Here is a 24,860-nt window from a genome sequence, read left to right as displayed (position 1 = left end):
CTCATTGGTCTAGTTGGGTATCTTACCCTAGTACCAGGTTTTTTTGTTTTTGTTTTGTTTACATTGTAGCTATAAAAGTCCTGAAAGGTGATAGAGTACCCTGGTGGCTTTCCTGTAGTGGGGATCTGCCAGCCCATTATTCTGTTTCTTCTCTCAATCCTTTTCCCTGCAGCACTTATCATCGGTCATAACATATATCGTTTATTTATTTGTTCCATGCCTGACTTTCCCAGGAGACTATGAATTGTGAGAACAAAGTTTTATTTTATTTACTGTTCTGCCTGAAGTAACTAAAGAAAAATATTTCTTTAACGATTTAATACGAGAGAAATCATGTGTATTGATGAATAAGTGAAGGTATAGATGAATATGAGATATTAGCCAATTTTTTTATTTTGATATTAAATTTATTCTGGTTTCAAATATGAATTAGGCAGCTTTCAAACACTTTCTATGGATATATATTCCTTGGACTATGTCAAGGCCTAGTGGTTTCTTGGATAGATCTTGACAAATGATTTGATTTAATTAATGTTCTAATTTTACTTAAGTTTCTAAAAATCTTCCTGAGCTATTTTTCAGCAACTTGTATTTTTCTTATAAAACTGTCCTTGATGTATACATTTTTACATTAATTTGTGTCTGTCTATTATTGCTGCTGAAATAAATGAGCACTAATTTAGTGGCTTAAGACACCACAAATGAGGCTGGAGTTATAGCTCACTAGCACAGCACCTGCCTGGCAAACAGGACGTCCTGTGCTGGATTTCTAGTACCAAAAACAAACAAACAAACACACAGAAACGTATAGTTCCAGTGGTCAGAATCTCAAACAGCCGGCCAGCGCCTTTTGCTCCCGGTTCCTTCCTGCTTCCGGAGATCACTCACGTGCCCATAGAGGCTCTCACCTCCCACTCCTACGGTGGCGGCACCTTAGGATTGCAACGTGATCACCTGAATAACTCGTGTCACTCTTCGCATCTCAAGACCATCTGCAAACTTCCATATTCACAAGGATCCAATCAGGCTCCAAACATCCTTTGGAAGGCACATCTGCAGTATTTTTCAGTACACTTTCTCTAGTATCTCTGGATGTGTTGCCTTTACTTTTTCATTTTAGACCTGTGTATCACATCCTCGATCATTTTCTCCTAACCAGTTTGTCTGTTTGTCCATCAGCTACATCCTGACAGCTATGACAGACTAATGAATATAGTCTAAAGGTCGGAAGGACATGGCTGGGGGAACAGGGTCTGTCCAAGTGAATTTTCCCCCTTCTGTCGTTTCTCAGGACTTCACCGATCAAAACTACTCATGCTCTGGTATGGTTGGAAACAACCCCTGAAAGGATGCGTCCGAAGTCAATGGTAAAGGCGAAGGTACATTCTGGCTGTTTTTATTTTGCATCCTACTCTTTCTTCAGGAGAGAATTCTCTCAGCTCGCGTCTCAGCCCCGGGGAGTATCTGAAGAGTTGATCTCCTCACTTTACACTCCCTGGTGTCTAAGGCCTGGGCATGCGCACCGCCCTCGCTGGTCACCCGAGGACGACGCGCGGATCTCATCCTTTTCCTCTCTCCTGGGTCCCCTTTTCTCTCCGCCCCCCTCCCTGTACCCTACCCTAGCCCCGCCCCTTCATCCCCGCCCCGGGACCGGCTGGGCGGGTTGCTCCTTCTGGGGATTAACCTGGAGAGTACGTCCCCCGCCCACCAGTCGGCCCGCCCTCCTTCCCTCACGGCTCTAAACGGCTTGAATGAAACGTGAGAGGATTTAGTGAGTGGTAAACCACCAGGGGATCCCGTCTCCCCACAAACCGGAATCTCGCCTTGGAGGAGAAGGAGAAGAGGGAGGAGGCAAAGAGCGGAGCTTCGGCTCGCGGGCGCGCGCAGAGGCTGGAGCCGCCGGGCCACCTCCCCTTCCCGGCCGCGCACCGCCTCGCCCGCGGCGGTTCCAGGCACCACGCGCTCCGCGGGTCCCGCGGTGCAGGCGATAGCTCCTACCGAGGAGCAGCTCCCTCTTCCCTCGCTGCCCCCCTAGAGTCCCATCTGCGCAGGGGCACTGGACCCCGCAGCCTGTGCCACCCCCACGTCATCTTGGAGCTGGTGGGCGAACTACTTTGACGGTGGTCGTGGGTTTAGAATGTGGCTTCTTGGCATCGGTAGCCTTTAAAGAAACTAGGCTGGGTGGGTCGAGACTTTTCCCGGCGCACCAGCCCTGGGTCTGACTGCAACCTGTTTCCAGAGATCAGGGAACGGGATTGTGACTGCCAGTCGTCTGGGGGAGGGGGACTTGCTTCTCTTTCTCTCCAGAGACGTCGGCTTGGCACTGGATGAAGCAGTACCGAGAGGATGTAAATAGGCAGAGCAACTGTTACTGAGAAGGCAACCACTACTCAAAGCCAGGGAGGAGCGCGGGGCTTCGTCCGGATTTCGTCCAGTCGCAACATTAATCAACAATCAGGTGTTGTTGCAACTTTTCAAGGTCAGCCACTGGAGCAGCTATTCCCTTTCCGACCCTGGGGGTACAAAGAGCTTGGATTGGATTTGACCGAGAAATGCACAGGACGCTGAAAGAGGAAGGCTTGTAGGTCCTTGACCCCAGGACTATCCCCGGCTCTCCCCCATTCCCGGCTGCCCGCTGCCAGGCATGGGTGCGCGGATGACATGTGTTTGACCGCAGCAAGTTAGGCAGCAGGTATAGGTTCACAACTACAGCCTAGCCGCCGGTGCGCCCTCCTCAAGCCATGAGGGACCAGGGCGCGCTCCTGGCTCGCGCATCCCGGCTGTTGCTTCTGCTGTTGCTCAAGATTTCAGTGTCCGCCCTGGATCTTGCTCCTGCTCCCAGAAACGAGACTTGTGTGGGAGAGAGCTGTTCACCTGCTCTGATCCAGCGCCGCTACAGGGATGCTTGGGGACCAGGAAGTTCTGCAAGAGATGTTCTTCGAGTCCGCGAGCCCGGGGCGCAGCCGGAGGCAGCGGTGCGCGCAGCGCCCTCCTGGGACCTCGGGGCAGCCGTGGGCGTTGACCCAGGTGCGGGCGCAGGGGCGGAGGCGACTGTAGCCAGGCCCCAGGGACCTCAACTTGGCACAGGGAGGAAGAGAGGTTCCCGGGGTCAGGAGCGCCCTGGAGGGCTAGGGCGAGGGGATCCTGTGGCCCTCCAGCTCCTCCTTCAGACCTCAGAGGAGGAAGAGAGGAGTTCCAGAGGTGCTAGCATTTCCTGGCACAGTCAGGAGCAGAATGTGAAAACGGAACCCGGAGCCAGCGATCTTTTTTACTGGCCCAGGAGAGATGGAAAACTCAGGAACTCCCACTACAAACCCTCACCCGAGTGGGTCAGCGGACCCGCGGGGCACGAAGGTCGAACTCTTGCACCCCCTGGCAGGGCGCTAGCCCAGAATGGATCCTCGGGTGAGGATGTCCAGGACCGCGGGGATCCTCGCCGGGGGAACAGTACCAACCGTCGTGTGAGGTTGAAGAACCCCTTCTACCCGCTGACCCAGGAGTCCTACGGAGCCTACGCCGTCATGTGTTTATCGGTGGTGATCTTTGGCACTGGCATCATTGGCAACCTGGCTGTTATGTGCATCGTGTGTCATAACTACTACATGCGGAGCATCTCCAACTCCCTTTTGGCCAACCTGGCTTTCTGGGACTTTCTCATTATCTTCTTCTGCCTTCCACTTGTCATCTTTCACGAGCTGACCAAGAAGTGGTTGCTGGAGGACTTTTCCTGCAAGATAGTGCCCTATATCGAGGTAATGCCTTCTGGGGGGTCTCAGACCACTGGCTTTATCTATTTCCAAGATTATGGCAACAAAGAACTTCCGTGGACCCCCTACCTGGCTGGGCCCTTTTGTCCTTTCTTTGGGTTCCTCTTTCATTTCTTTCCCTAATCGTCTATGCGAGCATGTGTTTATATAAAAATAGATACAGCCCTGATAAATTACTTACAAATTCATCTGCTCCTAGGATGTGCAAAAATCTCAGTAGAAAAGTGCTTGCTTGGCAAGCACAGGGTCCTGAGTTCAATCCCTGGTACTGAAAAAAAAAAAAAAAAAAAGATGATCGCATGATGTACACTATTGTTTGGATACTTGTAGATTTATCTCTCTGAATGTGGTGCTATGCACATTTCTTGATGTGGCAACCACCAGAGATTGTAGGGTTAAAAAATGACCAGCTCACGTTTGTCCATATCAGATCCCAGCAGGAAAAAAACCCCCTAACATTTGTCTACTAGATTTCTAATGCTTCGCAGTTATCTGCTCCTTCCCCAGGAAAATGATGGCATTTTTTTTCTTTAATTTGAAAGTTAGAGTAACACCAACAAAAGTACTTTTTTGTCAGTTGGCCTTCTGCTATATTAATAACCTCTCAAATCAGTTTAAGTGTCAGGCTGACTTCCAGATTATTTCATCTAGACTCTTAGATAATTTCTTGTTTTCCTTTTTTATCTTCGCAATTTTATTCTTTTTATGTGAATGAACGTAAGCAAAAACTAACACTCTTGGCACCCTGTGGTTTTCAAAGTCTGCAGCATATAGTTGTCATTTGTTGTGTGTATAGCAGGAGGATTAGTTATTTGAAGGGACTGACTCCAAGACTAGTAAATTCTTAAGGATGAAGGAGGCATGTAACAGTTTCCAAACTTTGGAAAGGACAACTGTTTTTATTAAGGTTTTACTGCTTTTTCTTACAGCTAGTGTTCTGAGCAGTTACTGTGATAGTTGGAATTTGCTCTTTAAATGGCCTCTCTTTAAACACCAGCTCTTGGAAGAGGCCCAAGTGTCTTGCTGCCAGTTGTGTTTTTAGCCAGCTGGCCCTTGATTTTCTTCATTCAGCCTGTCCATTTCTTTTATGGAAGCAGAAGAAGGGAAACTAAATATTCCAGAGCCCCTGATCCTGCCTGGCACCAGGGCCAGTGACATTATGTTCAACATTGTTCCAGGGCCTAAAATTGGAGAAGTAAACAGAAAACAGTACCCACTTAGAAGAACCAAAGCAAGAGACTGTAAATAAGCCCCTCTGTTACCCTGACATGGATTAGATGCAGAGTCATTCCACGGCTACTGAATCAGCTGTTGCCACTTCACCAGAATCCATGATGCCCTGGTTGCCAAGGTTGAGGTAGCTCTACTTTTGTCTGGGAGACAGTTCACTCCTGAACTTGGGAGAAAGTGATGGAACTTATGTTAGACAACACATGTCTGTCTGCTAATCATCTTTCACAGGTCAATTTCAGTTTAGGATTTCTCTGATGGTTTATTTTAATAATACAGGAAAATAGACTCATGCAGGAAGGACTCTAAAGTGAACAGGGGAGCTATTCCAATAAGAGAGAAGTGTATTGGCCTATCCCACTAGAAATCATTAGTACTAGACAGGTGGATACTTATTTGTACGTTAGGTGGAAAAACAAAGGAGAATTAGAAGAAAGAAAGTGGGGAAGAATCGATTTCTAGAGTTCTTGAAAGAAACTTTCAATGAAAAAGAATCAACTGTCAAATTCAGGAAGAAACATACAACTTTAGCCTTATGAGACCTCACAATGTCACGCAATAATGGCATTGGTTATGATTTGGTTAACTTTTTTTCTCACTAATTCTGGGGGTTTTTAAAAAAATATTTTGGTACTTTTTTGTACTTGTGTTTAGCTATATTTTCTGGTTCTTAATAATATTTTGCTTTTAGCACTTTTGCTGTTAATAAGATATCTGTTCATAGTTTTGTTTAGTTTTTCCCTATTTTTTTTTTTTCTTTTTCTTTTCCAAAACTGGGGATTGAACTCAGGCCCTTGCACTTGCCAGGGAAGCACTTATTCCACTGAGCCACCTCCCCGGCCCCGTTTTTCCCTATTTTTATAGCCCTCTCTCAGTTATTCATTTTAGACTATATTTTTTTCTAAAGAAGAAAATAGCTTAAAAATTCAATTCTTTTTTAAAACAATTATATTATATATTTTGAGTAATATATACTTTTTACTGTTACAGGAATAAATGGCAATCTTAATATGGCCCTACCTTTTATTCCTTATAAATAATTTTATAATATTTAGCATTTTTACAAATGTAATTGTTAGAAATAGTATCAGATTTATCATTCCTCGTTACTGAGAACGACAGTCCATATTTCAGAGTAAAACATTTCTACCTCCCAGATCCAATGCTGCTTTCACAGAATTAACAGAGATTTAGTGCCTGCCCCACGTCAGATTCCTGAAGAAACAGAACTGAGATGGAGATTTACTGGGCATCAAGTTCACTGGGGCATGCTTTGTGGCTCAAAAGTGTTAGAGAATACCTAAGGAATTTCCAAAGGAAACAGGATTGGAAGACATTAAACTGTGCTGCAGTGGCTACAGAGGCCCCAGCTGACGCCATGAAGAACTGAAGGGCTGATATGGCAGTGTAGAGATGTTCTGAATTGAGCTCAGAGGGCCTAGCCTTATATTTCTCACCGAATTACTCATCAGACACCGGTTCCTCCCAGGAATGAAGCCTACTCTTGAGGTAGGTGGACCTCTTTGTCAAGGTCAGTTGTTAGAGCGGGATGCTTTTAAGAAGTTGAACCACTCCACAGCTGAAGGAAGAGGCAGTGCCTTATTCCTAAAGAACTTCAGGAGGGAGGATTCTGGGTGGAGAACCATAGTATCTGCTTCTGTGAGTTTTCAATTACCATGTTAAATCAGAAACAGAAGGCATTCTAATGAAGCCCACGCATTTTAATAAGGAATCTTAGGTTAGAGCAGGGAAATAACTGTCCTGAGAAAATATAGTTAATCAGTGGCAAGTGGACATTAACCTAAACGCTTTGTGTTGATGTTTTTCTTAGTACTAATGAGGCAAAAGTCACATCTACTGAGTGTTTTTGTTTGTTTGCCTTTCTTTCTGCTCCTTAGCATCTTTGAAAAATGTTTCTATATCTACTAAACAGACAAAAATATATTTGCTAATAAATGGGTGTTGAACCTATTCAACAGGCACTGAAACTGGAAGGCCAGTTGATACAATTTGCACTATAATGAAATTTGTGACTTTTTCCTATTCTTAAGTTTCATCTTATTTGTCATAAACACAGCAAATTCAACAGATGGTAGCTGATTAATTTTTTTAAAAAATTGCAATAACATGAAACAGATACACATGTTGATATGTCAAACATGATTATTTTAGTCATCAAATAAATTATATGGGTTGGATATTATGTTCTTAAACTCACACAATGTGTTAGATTTGTACGCTATTACAGATGTGTTGCACTTGTTGAAATGTTCTCCCAAATCTCCATGTATAATGCTCTGATCCTTGACCTTAAAATCTCCAAAAACCATCTGGCGCTCAGACTTTTTCATGTTTCTAGATGTTTCCTCTTCTTCAATTTGTACCTATTTTATTCATTGACTATTTTTTTTTTAAATTTGACCATTTTCTTAATGTAGCCTTTATCATTTTTCCAGGAATGTAGCTAGCATTTTTCAAAATAATTTCACTGTTAAGTTTCTTTTATTTAAAATTTTATTCACATTTTTTACTTCTCATTTTCTTTCCCCTCTTTTTTTTCTTTCTCCTGATTTTCCCTTTCTGCCTACATGTTTCATTACTTTTTGCTTTTATCAGTTTGGATGCTATCATGATCTGAGAATTGGGTTTGTATAGCAAAACGGGAGCTTTTTTCAGCAAAAACTACAGACTACAGTTTGTTGATTTCATCTTATTGGCCTAAGGCATGAAAGCAGCATCTAGCTTCTGGCATCTAGCTAAAGATCTCAACATGGCTTTAATGGCAGTGTTCTGAGAACTGTTAACTTCTGTAGATAACTTCTCCATTTTTCTTCTAGAATTATGATGTCTCAGAAGAACCAAGGGCAAAGATAATAGGAGGAAAAGTGGGGATAAGAGAGGAGCGAATTTGGATGGAGGGAGGCCATAATCAAAGATACAGCATTTCAGAGCCAATGAGATAGATAGCTCAGCAGACTAAGTGGCTGCTTTGGCAAGCACAGGGACCAGATTTGATCCACCCCAGGGGGATGCTGAGCTGTGACTGAGACTGGGTGTGGTGATGCACGTCTGTAATCCCAGCTCTGGGGAGGCTGAAAAGAGGAGAATTGCTGAGTCCAAGCTGCGTAGTGATACCCTGTACCAAATACATTAATGAAAAAAAAAAAAAAAAGGATGCAGCATTTCAAAGTAACTTATCAAAAAGATACCAGAAGAATCAGTGCTTTTTAAAAAATAGTTGTATGTCATGCAATAGTGGGATGGGATGGAATGGGATGGGATGGGTGTGTCTGCGTGTTTGTAGATATGGATACGGAAGGCTGTATGTGGGCTGCAGAAGGCCAGTGGTGAAGGAGCTCCCTACCATGCCATTTACTTAAGAATTTTTTTTTTTTTTTCAGAATCGGGGATTGAACTCAAGCCCTTACTCTTGCCAGGGAAGCGCTTATTCTACTGAGCCATCTTCCCGGCCCCTAACTTAAGGATTGAACAAATGTTTAAAGCTATGTAACTCAAGTATCATATATGTCAACTGGAGTAGCTCTTTGCTCATTACTTGACGGATCACAATTTTACATAGTTATTACTAAAGGTAGAAAAAGTCAAGTGAACACCATACTCCATATAATTCATGTTTTGTTTGTTTGTTGGTTGGTTAGTTTGTTTGAGATTGTGTCTTGCTATGTAATGCAGGCTGGCTTTGGACTTACTGCACAGCCCAGGCTGGTCTTGAATTTGTGGCCATTCCCCTGTCACAGGCTCCAGAGTGCTAGAATTATAGGCATGATCTACTGAGCCATTTGGCATCAGTAGATCACATGGTCCAGACCCACTTCCAAATATCTCTGTCTCTCATCTTTGAATATTAATTGGTAACCTTGAAGTAGGTGAGCATTAAAGAATTGACAGCTACATAGTAGGACAGAGCCTTCAATTAGAGCTAACACAAACACAGATTTATCTGTATTTTTGTTTCTTTGGGATAAGATGCCTGTGTGATGATAAATGATAAAAAAAAAAAAAAAGGAACAAATCTCACCAGGGCCTCCATTCCAGGGACAATATGTGACAAATCTAGAATGTTTTCTGATGGCAAAAGCCAACTTCTTCAATGACATTGGAAACATTTGTTTAAACTTTGTGAAACAATTGCTTCTTTCACTGCCTTAGTTTCAGTGTCCTGAGTTAAAAAGGATGCTATTGGAGGTTAATTGTGACATCATTGTGTAAGTATTAGAGCCTACACAGATTTCCCTAGAATCTCCACATTCAAGTAATTGCACATTTATCATAGAAGATGCTATATTTACTTGAGTGGTAGATTAGCCATTAGATATTCTGATGGACTTTTAATTAGAAACATACCGGTTTAGGAGCAATTTGAAAGCTACTAATAACATTCTCTGGACCCAGTATGTGAAAATGGTGCTTACAAATATTTTATGACTTCCCCTTAATCCCTTTGTAATCATTTTCTACATTTAATGAAAGTGACAATATTTAGCTGATAATTCTTGCAGGATAAAAAAGCTTGTATTTGGATTTTACATAAAAACTAAAAGCTATAATAGTCAAACTTTTAAAAAGTCAGCTGTTAATCATAATAAGGACATTTCTTTTTCTAAAGTGTGTCAATGAAGTATAACCAAGAATACCTATTTTGTTTACTTCCCTTTTAAATACATTATCTGACATTGACATTTAGCTTTTATGGATTATATATGAAGCAGTAGTACTCAATAACTGCCAAAGAGTCTGTGAATAATTTATTATCTCGTATAATTTTTTCATATACATCATCATGCAGGCATTGAGTCACCACCCATTCACTCATCACACATTTGTTGGGCTTTTCTTCAGTGACAGGAACTGTATTAGGAGTGGGCAGAAAGAGATAGGAGGATAAGAGGCAAAGTTTCCGAAGATGACTGTCATAGGTAAGTTACTGTCATGTTAGTTGGGGAAAAGCAGTGTTCTACATCATAACAAATACTACAATAGAGTGTGCAACAAAGCATTATGCAGTGTCAGGAATGGCCCTATGATGGGTCAGCTCACAATTTTGCATAGTTATTGCTAACAGTGGAAAAAAATCAAGTGAACATCATACTCCATATAATTCATTTTTCTATTTGTTGGTTGGTTGGTTGGTTGGTTAGTTTGTTTGAGATTGGGTCTTGCTGTGTGGTGCAGGCTGGCTTTGTACTTACTACACAGCCCAGGCTGGTCTTGAATTTGTGGCAATTCTCCTGTCACCGGCTCCAGAGTGCTGGAAATATAGGCATGAACCACCACACCAGACCTCTCTTTACAATTCTTGCAAATTATGTTCTGACTCCTAGTATTTATAAATGCCTATAGAACCTTAAACTATGATGAAAAATTACAAAAATGAAAATATTTTAGTATTTGTTTGCTTATTTCTTTACAAATCTCTCTCTCTCTCTCTCTCTCTCTCTCTCTCTCTCTCTCTCTCTCTTTCTTTCTTTCTTTCTTTCTATTTATTTTGGTACCTCAGATCAAACTCAGGACCTTGTGCTTGCAAAACAGGCACGTATTCCACTGAGCTATCTCCCCAGCCCTGTTTGCTGATTTCTTTACCGTTCCTGACACAGGAAGGCTGTAATAACAGTTGACAAGGTATTAGCTGATAAGACATAGAAATTACTTTTAAAATACTGAGTTTGTGCCAATGCCTAAATAACAACCTCTGCTTTGCAATTGTTAGTCTTTATTAGCCATAAGGATATTAAATAAATAATATTTCAAATTTTTAATATGCTTAGCAATTAATGATAGTATAGCAAATTGAATTTTTAATTTTTTTCTAAAAATCTCCACACACATAGTATTTCATTTGAAGCCTGGAATTGGAACCATCCCTCAAGCTCTCAGAGTGGCAATTTAACCTGGGTTCTTGGCTGCTTGCATGGTGCCTGGTTATGTCCAGAAAACATTTTCAACAGAGAAAAGGAACCAAATATGTCTGCCAAAGGAAAACAGGTCTGAGCCTGTGAGTCCGCCCATGGCTGAGTGGGTGAGAGTTTACCTTGTTCTTCAGCTCGCGCAGCACACACCTTGTGACATTCTTGTATCTTTAATGACACTCTTACATCCCACAGCCAGACTTAACAGTGTTTCACTGCAAGCATATGGATCTGGGGCTGAGAGGTAGACAGACAGCTGGGGGAGAGATGTGGCCAGGCTGCTGGGCACTGTGGTTGGTCTCCAGAGCTGCGCTGGTGCTGCTGTCCTCCCGGATGCTCCTGTCATTTCATCTCCCAAGAATCATCAAGGTCCCATAATTAACTCAACCTTTTAACCAACGCCAACTCTTAAATATCCTAATTAAAACAGTATTCTTCATGCCAGAAGAGATGATGTCATCTAAAACTTCTGAGTGGAGTGGAGAATGAGAATATTGCAAACTAAAATATGGGGGTCTTTCTATTTACAAAGGAGGTACAGATAGTTCCCATAAGATTTCCATAAAACATAGGATAAACCTTTCATTCTGGGCTTATTCTTGTGGCTAAATACTTGGAGTATGTGAATTTGTGATAGCTTTCACTGTTACCTGTCTTCCCATATAGATGGCTCATGGCGTTTATGAAGCCAAGGTCATTAATTTGATCCATGTGTGGAATGAGTCATTCTCCATAGGTTTATGACTACTCAGGATTGTCGATCACAAAATAGGCTTCTTGGGTTGTGACTTTAATGAACAGGCTCCTTTTCGTACTCTTCCCCTTCGGTGGCCTTTCCCCTACTTCTGTCTTCTCCTTTGTTCAAATTCCTCTCTTAGAGGATAACTATCTTTCATTAATTCTCATTGAGTTGTGAGATTTGGAAATATCTGACATTTATTTATTTATTTAGGTTCTGGGGATCAAACTCAGGACCTTACACTTGCCAGGCAGGTGCTTATGTCATTGAGCTATATCCCGCTCCCCCTTTTATTTTAACTTTTAAAATAACAGGATCAAATGAAGGAAGTGAATTTCTATACTACTGTACTGTCACCAATGGTAGAATTTTGGTGATATTGAGAAATTTCATCTGAGAGTATATGATTTTCTCTTTTTCAAATCATAATGACCTGACCACCAAAATTTTGGTTTTAGTTTGGGCACATTATCATATAATTCAGTGCCACTAATAACAAACTAAAGTTGATGAACATTTGTTACTACTCTTTGGATACTACTCAGAACCTCCAGGTGTACAGCTGAAATGCCCAGTCACATGATCATTGATTAGAGCCATTGTACTAATGGCAAGGATTGAAAAACAGACTATGATATATATTTCATTTTGACATAGATTTCTAATTACTAAGAATATGTATGAAACAAAAGTCTTCATACAGTTTGATTCCACTTGATAGCTTATTTTTTGGACAAATGATGCTAATCTTATTTATTTGCATTTTGCATAATGGACACGAATCATTATATATATATATATATATATATATATATATATATATATTTGATGTAGTTGTTATAGGGTCTCATTAGGCATATTGCACTCAGTGATCCTCCTGTTTTCAGGCTCTTCTGCCCTGGGATTTCAGGTGCACACCACATGCCACCACTCCATGGCTAGCTCAGCGTACCTTGGGGGCAGGGCCAGCACAGCATGTGGTGCCAGGGATGGAACCTTGGTCCCTTTGCTTGCCTAATCAGGTGTTTAGTCCACTAAGCTATCTTGCCAGCCCTCATATTTAAATTAGAATGTTAGGTAAGTTATATTTAAATGAAAAAAATTTAACTATGTAAGTTTATTGTGCTGCTAACATCATATTCAATAGAAAGCTTTAAACTGCAAGTATAAAATGGAAAAGTAATTATGAAATCAAGGGAAGTTTGGGCTGATACAGTAGTTTAAAATAGATTTAATTGCTATTTAAGTAAATGTGTGCATGTTATTAAGCTTAAGTAAAAGAAAAAGTGAAAATGAGGCAATCATTACAATTGATAGTTATAATTGCCTTTGAAATATTGACTTTAACATCTTTTCCTCATGTAATAGACATAAATGAATATTTATTATATGTGGATGTGTCCAAGGAAGTATCAGTAAATGTTAATAAAGGTGAGAAGCTAGTAGAATGTTGGCCATGAAGAAGCCCATTTATTACAGAGATTTGCACATAATTGTAAAGTGTGAGGTAGCTCTCCTACTCCGTTTTTAGTGTGGAAACATGATTTGACTAGGGCCACTGCCATGTCATCTGCTTGCTCTCTCAATAGAAGAGCTTTTGATAAAGGTCATCTTATTCACAGCAGCCTGATAAACACTCTTTCCCCAGTGGTGCTGGAAGCAGTACCATTTTTGTGGGGAAATTGCCCTGGAGTGCTACAAGGAAGAGGGTTATGGAAAATGGAAAAGGAAGCCAGTGGCAGGCAAGCTGAAACCATTTAGCGTTTCAGAGGAAACTATTTTTGCTCATCCTGTGTTTCCCTCGATTGGTTGTTAGTCCTAAAACCGCTGACTTACAATAGATTATCATTCATGGCCCAAATGAATGGGTTCTCTTAACAGTAATGTCCTTGTTTCTGAGGGAGAGTTACTTGTAAACAAAGGACAACACATAAATTGTTGCATTAAACTTTTTTGATGTAAAATAGTTAAGAGTGCAACTGTCATGACCTTGTTTAGAAATTTCCTTGTTTTATAAAAATTAGTGTATGCCAGTCATTTCACTGGGCTTACACATGTAGACTTCATTTCACATGCACATGACTCTGATTAGCAATACATCAGCCTTTTTCCTCTTTATCACTGGTGTCAATGAGTTATAGCAGAAGGTTTATTTTCTCTTTTCATATAAAAGTTGTACTATACTTTAGATGATACGTTGTCTGTTTGCATGGTCTATTCTCATTCTTAGTCATTGCTTCATGTGCTGTCTGCAGCAAGCTTCTGAGACCTGGAGCAATACCTAAGACACAGGTTGTGTTCTTGTTTCATTCACTTTGAGTGACAAGGGACTTGATGTAGCACAAAGTAAATCCATTGGCCCAGTTTCCCCAAGGCATGATATTAAATGATCCTATAAGTGACAGAATTGAAGAGTAGGAAGACACTTGAAGAGTAGGAACACAGAAATGAAGGTATATCCTAATTTATAAATTATGTCTTCTATATTAATTACCAAATATTTTTGCCTTACAGGTTTCTGTTTGTTTTATTTTTAACAGAAACCAAGGAAACCATGAACTTAACCTTAAGGAAAGAGCAATATTTTTTTTCTGATTATGGATCAACAGCTCCATCCTGAGTCTTTACCCAAAGTCACTCTTGTCACACAAACGTTGATGGCTGGATTACTTTTCCAGCAACACTATAAAATTGCTATCTTAGGTGGAGCTTATGAGTACTGGGTTGATTTCTATAAATTTGCTCTTTCCAGAGGTGATAAGGAACCAGCTGAAGAACTTAACATTTCCATGCAGGTGGCTATACTTGTGCTGCTCTGTTGTCATGATCAGACTAGGACTCTTTGTTAGTTTCTTTTCTGTAAAAAAAATTTAGAAGATAACTCTATAAGTTATTCTCAAAACTTCTGTGTAGGCTCAGATTCAGTTATTAGCTTTCTGTTTTCCATCTCCAGTGATTTATCTGCCCAAGTTACACAGAAAAGAAAGAAAGAAATATTAATTTTGTTCCTTATTAAGAAAACAGAAGAAAGGAATACGAGAACTCACTGTTATGGCATTGAATGTCAACTGAGTATAATCATTAATTTAAGTCAGTTGTATCTTGACTGTGATTAGGAATAAACCTTTTAAGGTGATTTCAAAATTGAATCTAGCTTGATTTAGTAAGACATTTAAAGTATGGAATATTATAAATTATTTTTATAATTTTTTGAAAATCTTTTATTTAGTTATTTGGTACAGGGTCTCACTATGCAGCTCACCCGGATGCAGGGGCAGCGCAGCAAGCAGTACCGTGGCTCCTTGCACTTGCCAGGCCAGTGCTTAGACTGCCGGGCTATCTCCTCAGCTCACAGCTTTTTACTATGCGCGATTTAAGGACTTCGTATCCATTTTCCAATACTTTGTAAGTGTCCAAATTAGCAAATATTGCAAACATACTATCTTTATCTCTAAATGCATTAACACACAAGAGAAAATTTAAGTAACTCACTGAAATATTAAATGATCTTATAAGTGACTAAAGTAATATACGAAGCAAATCATCTTCTTTTGGGGGCTAGTTTTTCCTACACAAGAACAAATCTTTTGCAACTTTATAAAGGTTGCTGTGTATGTCAGGAACAACAAAAAGCATGTGAAGAACCCCATTGTTGGAGATCTTCAAATGCTCCTGCTTTTGTGAGCCATCCTGGCATCCCACAGATTTAAATGCATGTCTCAAAGTACGAATTCCTACTGTCACTGGCTATTAATATATAATTCAGACTGCCAAATCTTAAAGTCACCCTAGTCTAATAGACTAAATATAGGAAAGAAATCTCAGTGAATTAGATCATACCCTTTGAAATATAAGTGGGAAGTTTTACAATGGCAAGTTTTATCATTTGACCAGTTTGGGAAGCTAGTTAGATACTTGTAGTAACTTTCCAAGGAATTTCTGTGAATTTGTTTATCTCCTCATCTTGTAAACCAGTGATTCTGAATTACCATCTCCAAGTATTCAGAGGCCTGGTTTAGATCAAGCAGTCACATCAAGCGTGCCAGACGGGGCAGTCTAGTCTATCCAAGAAACTCTAAGGAGCACGCACATTTAAATTTACATGCTGGCTGCATGGCAGCAAGTCATGAATAGTCAAGACACTTTTTGTCTTGAGTACAAAACTCATGCTTTGTTCATGGTAAGTTCTAGAAGTAACCACAGTACAATGTTTGGTTGTTGTTTTGTTTTGCTTTTTTTCTGAGACAGGATCTTTCTATGTATCTAAAGTTTTCCTTAAACTTCCCACTCTTCTGCCTCATTCTCTGGAGTGCTGAGATTACAGGTGTGCACCACCACTCCATGAAAACATAATCAGTTTTTTAGGGTTCTCAGAAATAATGCACACATGTGTACATATATAGCATTGAGTTAATACAGTGCTCTGCCACTGGGGGCAGAGGCATGCAGCCATAAGGCCAAGAAGAGAGAACAGTGGCACTACCATGGTGATTAAGATGAATGACAGTTCATCCTGCACATGGCACTGAGACTGCCACTTGTCTGTGCACGTTCTCAGGCTTCTGTTTTCACTCTGTCCTGCCTGTGCCTTGGAGCACTGCTGTATTATAGGTGCTTACATCTGCCTAAAGCCTTACTGCTCTGGATGTCTACTGGGCAGGAGCTAAAGGAGGCTCACTGTCCTTACTTTGGGATACAAAGGACAGCAGAACATTGTTGTTTGAGAGAAAGAGCTTAGAGTTGTTTATTTTGATTTGCCTGCCATTTCTGAATTTTGATGCCAGTCTCCCCAAAATGCTCACTATTTTTCTCTAATGGTTAACATTGTCTGCTTCTAGCTTTCCTCTCATCTTGAAAATGTTTATAGTTCTGCTTTTATTGATGTTAATTATTCCTCCCATTGCAATTTAATTCAAAGCGATTGCATCTTCCTTATTCCACCTGAGGATGTTGCTCCAAAGGCCGCTCATCTCAGCCCAAGCGGAATGCTTTCTTCCCAGGAGCACATTTCATGGTGATGTTGCATTGTAGCAATCAGCTATGGTCATTAAGTGCAAAAAGATCCAGCATTTATGATACAGTTTTATAATTGCATATAATTGCACTATTCATCTTGGTAGAGTTTTAATAAACTTGACATAAACAAGCATATTTAAAAATTTTGATAAAATCTTTTTGTGTTTTCCAACCTTTAGGATTTTAATTACACGGACAGATTTCATATGTAGGCAAGTAGAAGCTAGGCCACTATCCCTTATTCAGACAGATTTTTATCAATGAATTTCTGAGGTATGTATTTAAAACATTACACAAGTTAAAGACTTCTTAAATACTTTGGAAACATATTGGCCAAGGTCTTTGCACACTTGTTTTCTCTTTCACAGGATAAATGGTAGTGCATAAGTATATTTACAAAAGAATACTTGAAATAACACTGCAGGCAGTGGCAACAGGGCAGAATTGATGACTATACTTGGCATCTGGGTGCAAGCACTGTATGCATCTGGTATAGCTGCTTTTCTTACTGGCTCTTTCAGCAATTATCTCTGATGTTCTTATGACTTCTCTGGCTTACTCATCCTGCTTTAGCTAGATCCTAACTGCAGAGCATGCTATCCTAGAGAAACAATTAGAACACAAGAGGGTGGGTAAAAGAGCTTGTTGAATTTTGCATACGCAAATCAGGAAGGGACCCTCTCCCTGTCCTCTTCCGTAGTTTGTCAGGGAGACTGCAGATCGAATATATCTGAGATTCTAATTTGATACTGAAGCTTTTGGGACTATGTCTGAAGAGCTGCATTTTTCAAATAAAAAGTAGTATAAAAACTCTTCAGTGAAAATTTACAACATATATAATTTGATTAACATTTGCCCTTGTTATTGTTTCCTTATGAGATAGAGGGAATGCAGGGAACCAGGAAAATGTTTTGGTTTTTAAAGCAGGGAACATCTTCTAATGAAGAGTGGCTGTGCAGGACAGCTCCTGAGAGCGAAGGAGCTAACAGTCTAATGCATCATCTTAATATGCATCCACCCACATGCATTTGCTCCCATGAAATGTGCTTCTAAGTGACTTTGAGGTAGGGAGGCAAATGCTACGACTAATGATAATTGGTCCAGATTTTTAAAAATCTCTATAATTATGCTTAAGGAGATTAACTGAGAAGATGCTATATCCTTTGAGTGTTGTGTGTTCTTTGTAAATGATGATAGAAAATTGCCAACAAATACATCTTCTGAACCTCTAACAGACTGCCTGTTCCTAGAGTCTCCAGTATTCTTGTAACTGATCTTTCCTTTCAGTGCATTTGCAGGATGCCAACTCTATGCTAGGCACTGTACTTGATATTGGGGCTACAGATGGGAACAGGGAGGAGTCTTTTCCAGTCAACCAGTAGGAGGAGGACTATTTTCAAGGTCACAGCATAAACACGGAAGTCACTTGGTAGCATCAGGTTTACTCACCTATTTTGAGGGGAAATTTAAGTAAAATTAACGTTTATTTATGTATTTAAACAAGGACAGTGAATAAAAGATAAACATGTGGGCTGACCCACAAAGGGACAGGGGACAGTGCACAGAGATTTACCCTAACAAAAACTATTCAAAAAGACTTACAAAGATTTGTATACATTTACAAGTTTGAGAATTCTTTTTGTTATGTTCTTAAGAGACACAAATCAAAGCATCTGACAAACTTAAATGTAAATGACAAATGTATACTGCCTTGACAATTTAGGAAGATTCTATCTCTAAATAAAAAATAAAAAGGCTTGGGGATGTAGCTCAGTGGTAGAGCACCACTGTGTTTGATCCTTATCACTGCAAAATAGTATAAAATTAACTACTATAATTTCCACATGACAATATTTGATGTATTCCTTTGGGTGATACGTGGCAGGCCCTTTCCAGATTTCTCCGGTGTTGCAGTTACTGGCATTAGAAATATATGAACAGAAGAAATATATGCACAGTGTGGACCTCTACTATAGAAATTTTTGGTCTTCAGTATAAGTAGGAAGCAAATTTCCATCAAGATGAAAAGCTCATTAATTTGAAATTTTAATTTTCAAAAGACAAATGTAGAAATGGCTTTTATTTTTCTTCCGTATACTGGTGTCTATGGAAGTTGTCCTCAAAATTAATTCTCAGAGAACAAGAATTGTGGGTGTCTACCCAACAGTAAGCTCTTTGTCTGTACTGATCCAGAGCTTTAATCATATTTTCCTTCATTTACTTTTTCTGCATGTGCAGTGTGTCTCATTTGGAAACAGTCTGCATTAATGGTTACGGAACTGTCCATGGCCCAGATGTCATGTGCCTATTTTTTACATTAGAACTAGTAGGTCTAGTGTGATGTATAGTGTGCAAAAAGAAGAGCAAATATTTGACATTGGGACTTTTAGAATCCACAAGGCAAGTTGCCATAGTTCTGGGGACAGTGACAGCTTGAATGCAGTAGATAAACAACAAATGTTTTTAGTACTAAAATTGGATGGCAAATGGTATTACTTTTGTTAACATGATCCCATGGGGTCCTCAAGAATTAGAGTCTAACGTTATAATCATGTTTTCCTTGCCTTTTTGCCAAGGTATGACCTACCGGTGATGGCTAACCTTTGAGAGCTTTCAGTGCTGCTAAACAACAGGTTGTAGTGTGCATGCCACAGGTGCACCACCACTGAATATCTTAGGTACTCCCACCTCCAGGCAGAGGCAGAGTGAATGCACAAACTCTGGTTTCTTAACAACATCTCCAAGCATCACCATTTTTCTTGTAGAATCGTGTTGTGTCTGGAATCTCTTTAACATTTTTATCTTTTATTAACTGTCCTTGCTTAAATACATAAATAATGACTGCATCTATTAAGCACTAATTTTACTTAAATTTCCCTCAAAATAGGTGAGTCAACCTGATGCTACCAAGTGACTTCTGTGTTTATACTGTGACCTTGAGAATAGTTTTCCTCCTGCTGGCTGACTGTGATCTTCTGGGGGAGAAGACTCCGCATTCCCATCTGTAGCCCCAATGTCAAGAACAGTGCCTAGCATAGAGTTGGTATCTTGTAAATGAATATTGAGTTATGTACTGATTTGTATGGCCCATTAGTGTATATCTGTCATGGTCAATATTTAGGAACATGCATTCATATTCCTGAAAAAAACCTCTGTGTGAAAGAAACAAGAATGTATGTTTTCTTCTTAGCCTTCAATCACTGATTCATCTAAATGTTCACGGCATACACATGTAAGAAGAATGCTGTTTGGATACAATGCTTTATGTAATCATTGTCAAAGTGACTTTGGATTCAAAATTTTCCTAAAATGACTAGGTGGTTATAATCACCTAGTCATTTTATTTTGCATCCTTCTATTTTCAAAGTTCTTTTTATGTATAATTTTGAAAATCTTCAATATCTCATATTTCTTCATATTTGTTAAACAGGTTTATTTTATGATGAATGTTCTTATTTGACAGCTGTAACTTGGTTTCTTTCAGCACACTTTGGCCCAAATTGGCTGATTGTCTCTTGAATACAGAGATTTTTGCTTATGAATTCATGTTCCCTTGAACTTCATGAGGTTTATCTGAGGCCGGATATAAAGCACATTTTCCAAACAACATTCATGCTTGCTTCTCCTAGGTATCTGGAATGATTTTAAAATCCATTTGGATTTTTTTTTTTTAAGCTAAGCAGATGGTGCGAATTTTGGCCTTAATGCCATGCAATTCAGACTCTTGGTTATAATTTGCCAACTTTTCCCATGCCACTCACCCCTGACTTTTATCAGGCGGAGTCTATCCTTCTTCTTCTTCTTTTTTTTTTTTTTTTTTTTTTTTGGTACAGGGTCTCACTAGGCAACTCAGACTCATAGTGATCCTCCTGTTTTCAGCCTCCCTAGTGCTGGAATTACAGGTGTGTGCCACCATGCCTTGACTCAGTGGCCAGTTCAATATGCCCTGGGGTGGGGTGGGGCCAGGATTGGAACCCCAGTCCCTGTGCTTGCCTAAGCAAGCACTTAGTCAGATTCTGTCATTCTAAGTTTCTCCTATCTCTTTTTAAAAATGTTCTTTGCATTCCTAAAGACGTCAGTTATTGGGGGCATTCCAAATCCAACTTAGACCTCTGCCTTAACACCAACGCTGACCCCAGCTTTGTCTCTTGTCTCTGGGGGCCTAGATACCTGATCGCACCCTTCTGCCTCTAACTAACTATATGCGACAGGCAGATGCCCTGAAGGCATCATGCAGGGGTAGGAAGATGAGGAAAGATACAAGAATTATGATCTGCTCCATTTCCTCATTGATTTTGGCCTCTGGTAAACTTCTTTTTTTTTTTCCTCATGAATATATGCCTTTGAAAATAATATTAAAATACTATACAGTATTTTGCACTTCAGTGAAATTGGGGAACATCTCTAACCTTCTAGCCTGTTGAGGACAATAATGTCCTCAGTGTTTCCTGAATGTGAGGTAAGGAACATTACTGATTTTCATGCTGGAAAACATCCTTCTTAGTAATGAAAATGGAGCATACTTCTGCACGCTTACCTCATATCTCAAACTCCTGAGGACAGGTATTTTCAGGGTGACTGAAATTCTTAGAATCTCTGAGTTCTTATCTGTAATAAGATGGTGTTAGATTAGGTGGACTTTATAGATGTTTCTAGCCTCTAAGCTTTTTGTTTTTCTTTTTTAACCACATCAGCCTTGAACTACTACAACTTTTTCCTTCTTCTATTGTTATGCTGAGTGATTCAGCTGGTGTCACCAGCCCAACTATCTGTTATCCGAGCCTTATTGCTGGAAATGTCTGTCAGTCTCTACCTCTCTGTCTCTCTTCCTTTTTCTCTGTCTGTGTCTGTCCGTCTGTCTGTCACTCTCTCTCCCCCCCTCTCTTTTCTTCTTCTTCTTCTCTCGCTCCCTCACCCTCCTTCCCTCAGCTCTGATGATAATCTAGTGCTTTACTCTAAAAAAACAAAACAAAACACACAGAGCATTTAGGTGAATGTATTCTCTGTCCCCAACAGGTCGCTTCCCTCGGAGTCACTACATTCACCTTATGTGCTCTGTGTATAGACCGCTTCCGCGCTGCCAGCAACGTACAGATGTACTACGAAATGATTGAAAACTGCTCTTCGACAACAGCCAAGCTGGCCGTCATATGGGTCGGTGCTTTACTGCTGGCACTTCCAGAAGTTGTTCTCCGTCAGCTGAGCAAGGAGGACCTGGGATTCAGCGGCCGAGCTCCTGCAGAACGATGTGTCATAAAGATCTCCCCCAATTTACCGGACACCATATACGTGTTAGCGCTCACCTACGACAGTGCGAGGCTGTGGTGGTATTTTGGCTGTTATTTCTGTTTACCCACCCTTTTCACCATCACCTGCTCTTTAGTGACTGCGAGGAAAATCCGCAAAGCGGAGAAAGCCAGCACACGAGGGAACAAGCGGCAGATCCAACTAGAAAGCCAGATGAACTGCACAGTGGTAGCCCTGACCATTTTATACGGATTCTGCATTATTCCTGAGAATATTTGCAACATTGTCACTGCCTATATGGCTACCGGGGTTTCACAACAGACCATGGACCTCCTGAACATCATCAGCCAATTCCTTTTGTTCTTTAAGTCCTGTGTCACGCCCGTGCTGCTTTTTTGTCTCTGCAAGCCCTTCAGCCGGGCCTTCCTGGAGTGCTGCTGCTGTTGCTGCGAGGAGTGCATTCAGAAGTCCTCCACAGTGACCAGTGATGACAACGACAACGAGTACACCACCGAGCTGGAGCTCTCCCCGTTCAGTACCATACGCAGGGAGATGTCCACCTTCGCTTCAGTGGGAACTCACTGCTGAAAGGAACTAGTTGGTTTGGTCAGATCTGTTTGTTTGATTTTCATATCCTTGAACATTTTTACCTAGTATTTTTTCCTTACGTGGAAAACACGCAAAAAATAAATTAATAAACCAAGCAAAGGAATACATATTAACAACTATAGAACTGATTTTGCAAATTAATATTTGTGCTCCGAAAAAGAAAGTGTTTATATTTAGTTATTGAAGAAGAACCAAAAGGCCAATAGTTTTAGATCATTTTATCTGGTCTGGTGCTAATATTTTATTTGGAAAAGTTACTGCACCTTAACTTAATTAATTGGCTAGATTTCCTTTCAAAATGTAGTGTTGTATATTGATTATAGCTATCTGGATTTGCAAGTTATTTTATGTTTAAATTGTGACTGCACATATATTGTATATGATACTGTAAGATAATCTGTATGTAGAGGCATTCACAAAGTAGCACCAAATAAACTACACTTTATTCTTTAATGCCATTGTCAATCTACTTTTAACCAAGATTCAATAAATCTTTTAATTGCCTTAAAGACACACTTACTGGTTCTATGCACAATTTAAAACTGGCCTTACTGTTTTATTATATTCTCCTCTAAGGCAGGCAATAACTGTTATAAAGGAGTTTTCCTAATAGTACTATTTTATATGCATGATTCATAAAGTATATTGTATCTTTAAGAACTGTTTTTAATATTCATATAGATGTACAGTTACATCTGAATATTTATGAATTATGAATAAATAGCAGGGTAGGAAGAAAGTATCTTTATTTTTTAAATTCATCTCTGAACTAGCATGAAGAGCTACAGGTTTTCCCATGGGGTATTATGGACAGAATCAGGGATTTTAAAAAAGACATGTGACATCAGTTGGCTTCTGAATGCTGGCCTTTGAAGCTTTCTGAACCCTACATGAAGCACTCTGAATTCCAATGTTCCCCCTCTTAAAAAGTTCAGTTGATTAAAACTATAAAACTAATTTCTTTAAGTGGAATGAAAGTATAGTAGCACAATAATAAACTATGTATTTATATAGCTTGATTACAACACTTGAATATTCAAATACTATCTTTAAACTGACACTTCATGAATTCTTAATAATACCCTAACCCTCTCCTTTTGGATTACATGCAACCCCCTTGCCTCTCTGGGAATTTTAAGTTGCAGCAATTGTGTTGGATTCCTGACATATGGAACATATGTCTGAATGAGATGGCAGAGATGGTGACCTGGTGACACGGTGATATTTAGAAGCTATAAAAGTTGTGATTGAATGTCTGTCTTCAGTAAAACATTGTATGATAAGTGAACCCAATTTTCTATCTGGGAGAATGTGTTTTCCTTTTGTGGATTTCTTTACTATTCGGAGCAACTGATTCAGTGCCTTCCTTCATCCTAAGAAGGATGTTATTTAAATTCACTAAAATTCGGTAGTAGAAAAATGAAATAAAGAGAACTGAACTAGACCAGTTAGTTACCTTCCAGAGCAGCCTCTGCTAACTAAGAGAGAGTACCCAGACTATCATCTTTCATGGGCTGTTTTTGCCATTTCTGTTTTGTAAGGGACTTAAGGGAGGCTGAAAACAAGGCATCCTTGTTTTCTTTCCAATACCTGTTTGCTCAAGCGAACATTTGAGGACACCTCGGTGTGGGCTGCAGAGCAGGTACACAATGGGGATTGCACTGTGCCTCTTCTGATGCTTAATGTACACATCCAGAAATATGCATGGGAAACATGTACAGAGTTGCTATGTAATTGCCTGTAGTGAATAAAGATAAATAGAATTCAGGCTCAGATCATACAAAACCAGTTGAGAGGTGAATTGGCAGGTAAGAATAAGGCAAACACACAATCAATTATGATATCACCTAAGACCTTTCGGGTGCCACAAGGAAGGAGTACGACTTATTCATAGTAAAGGAAAAAGAAAGAACAAGTCAGACTACAGAAGAACCTGACAGATGTTATGAGATAACTAGCGGTAAGCTCTCAGAAATAGGCAATGAAATGTTGCACGAGGAGTGAAAATTCCAAGAAGAGAGTAGCCAGCAGACAGGGAAAGGATTCCTTGAGTGTGGCTGAACAAGGGAAGACTAGACCAGTTTGGCTCCCATACTCCATGTGTATAGAAGCTGGGATGGTTTGAATATAGTGTAAGTGTGCCTTTCTCCATGTGTTGGAAAGTTGGGCCCAGGGTGTCAGCATTAGAAGGTAGGAAAGCCTCTGCAATCTGAAGCCGAGGTAGAAGCGCACAGACCATGAGGATGCTGTACTCATGGAGAAGAAGCATTTTGTTGCATAGAAACCCCGTTATCTCTGTGAGACCACAGCAGGTTGTTATAAAGC

At 40.1% G+C, this 24,860-nt stretch overlaps 1 protein-coding gene across 1 annotated transcript; it reads left to right on the top strand.

The window, feature by feature from the left end:
• Positions 1-1,975: 1,975 nt before the first annotated feature.
• On the top strand, positions 1,976-22,986 carry Gpr37 (G protein-coupled receptor 37). The gene is made up of 2 exons (XM_004642705.2): positions 1,976-3,752; positions 21,696-22,986. Exons 1-2 carry the CDS (start codon positions 2,742-2,744, stop codon positions 22,512-22,514), a joined length of 1,830 nt encoding a protein of 609 aa, XP_004642762.1. The 5' UTR covers positions 1,976-2,741; the 3' UTR covers positions 22,515-22,986.
• Positions 22,987-24,860: the final 1,874 nt, after the last annotated feature.

This window comes from Octodon degus, unplaced genomic scaffold (assembly GCF_000260255.1).
Source record: "Octodon degus isolate 3935 unplaced genomic scaffold, OctDeg1.0 scaffold00160, whole genome shotgun sequence".
Classification (NCBI taxonomy): Eukaryota; Metazoa; Chordata; class Mammalia; order Rodentia; family Octodontidae; genus Octodon; species Octodon degus.
The sequence above is the reverse complement of the archived record's forward strand: the minus strand, read 5'-3'. Positions and strand labels throughout refer to the sequence as shown.

What these genes read in the sequence shown, in the direction of transcription:
- Gpr37 (XM_004642705.2), top strand. Translation starts at nt 2,742, where the DNA reads ATGAGGGACCAGGGCGCGCTCCTGGCTCGCGCATCCCGGCTGTTGCTT. An exon ending in AGATAGTGCCCTATATCGAG is followed by an intron (nt 3,753 to 21,695) that starts GTAATGCCTTCT and finishes TGTCCCCAACAG; the next exon opens with GTCGCTTCCCTCGGAGTCAC.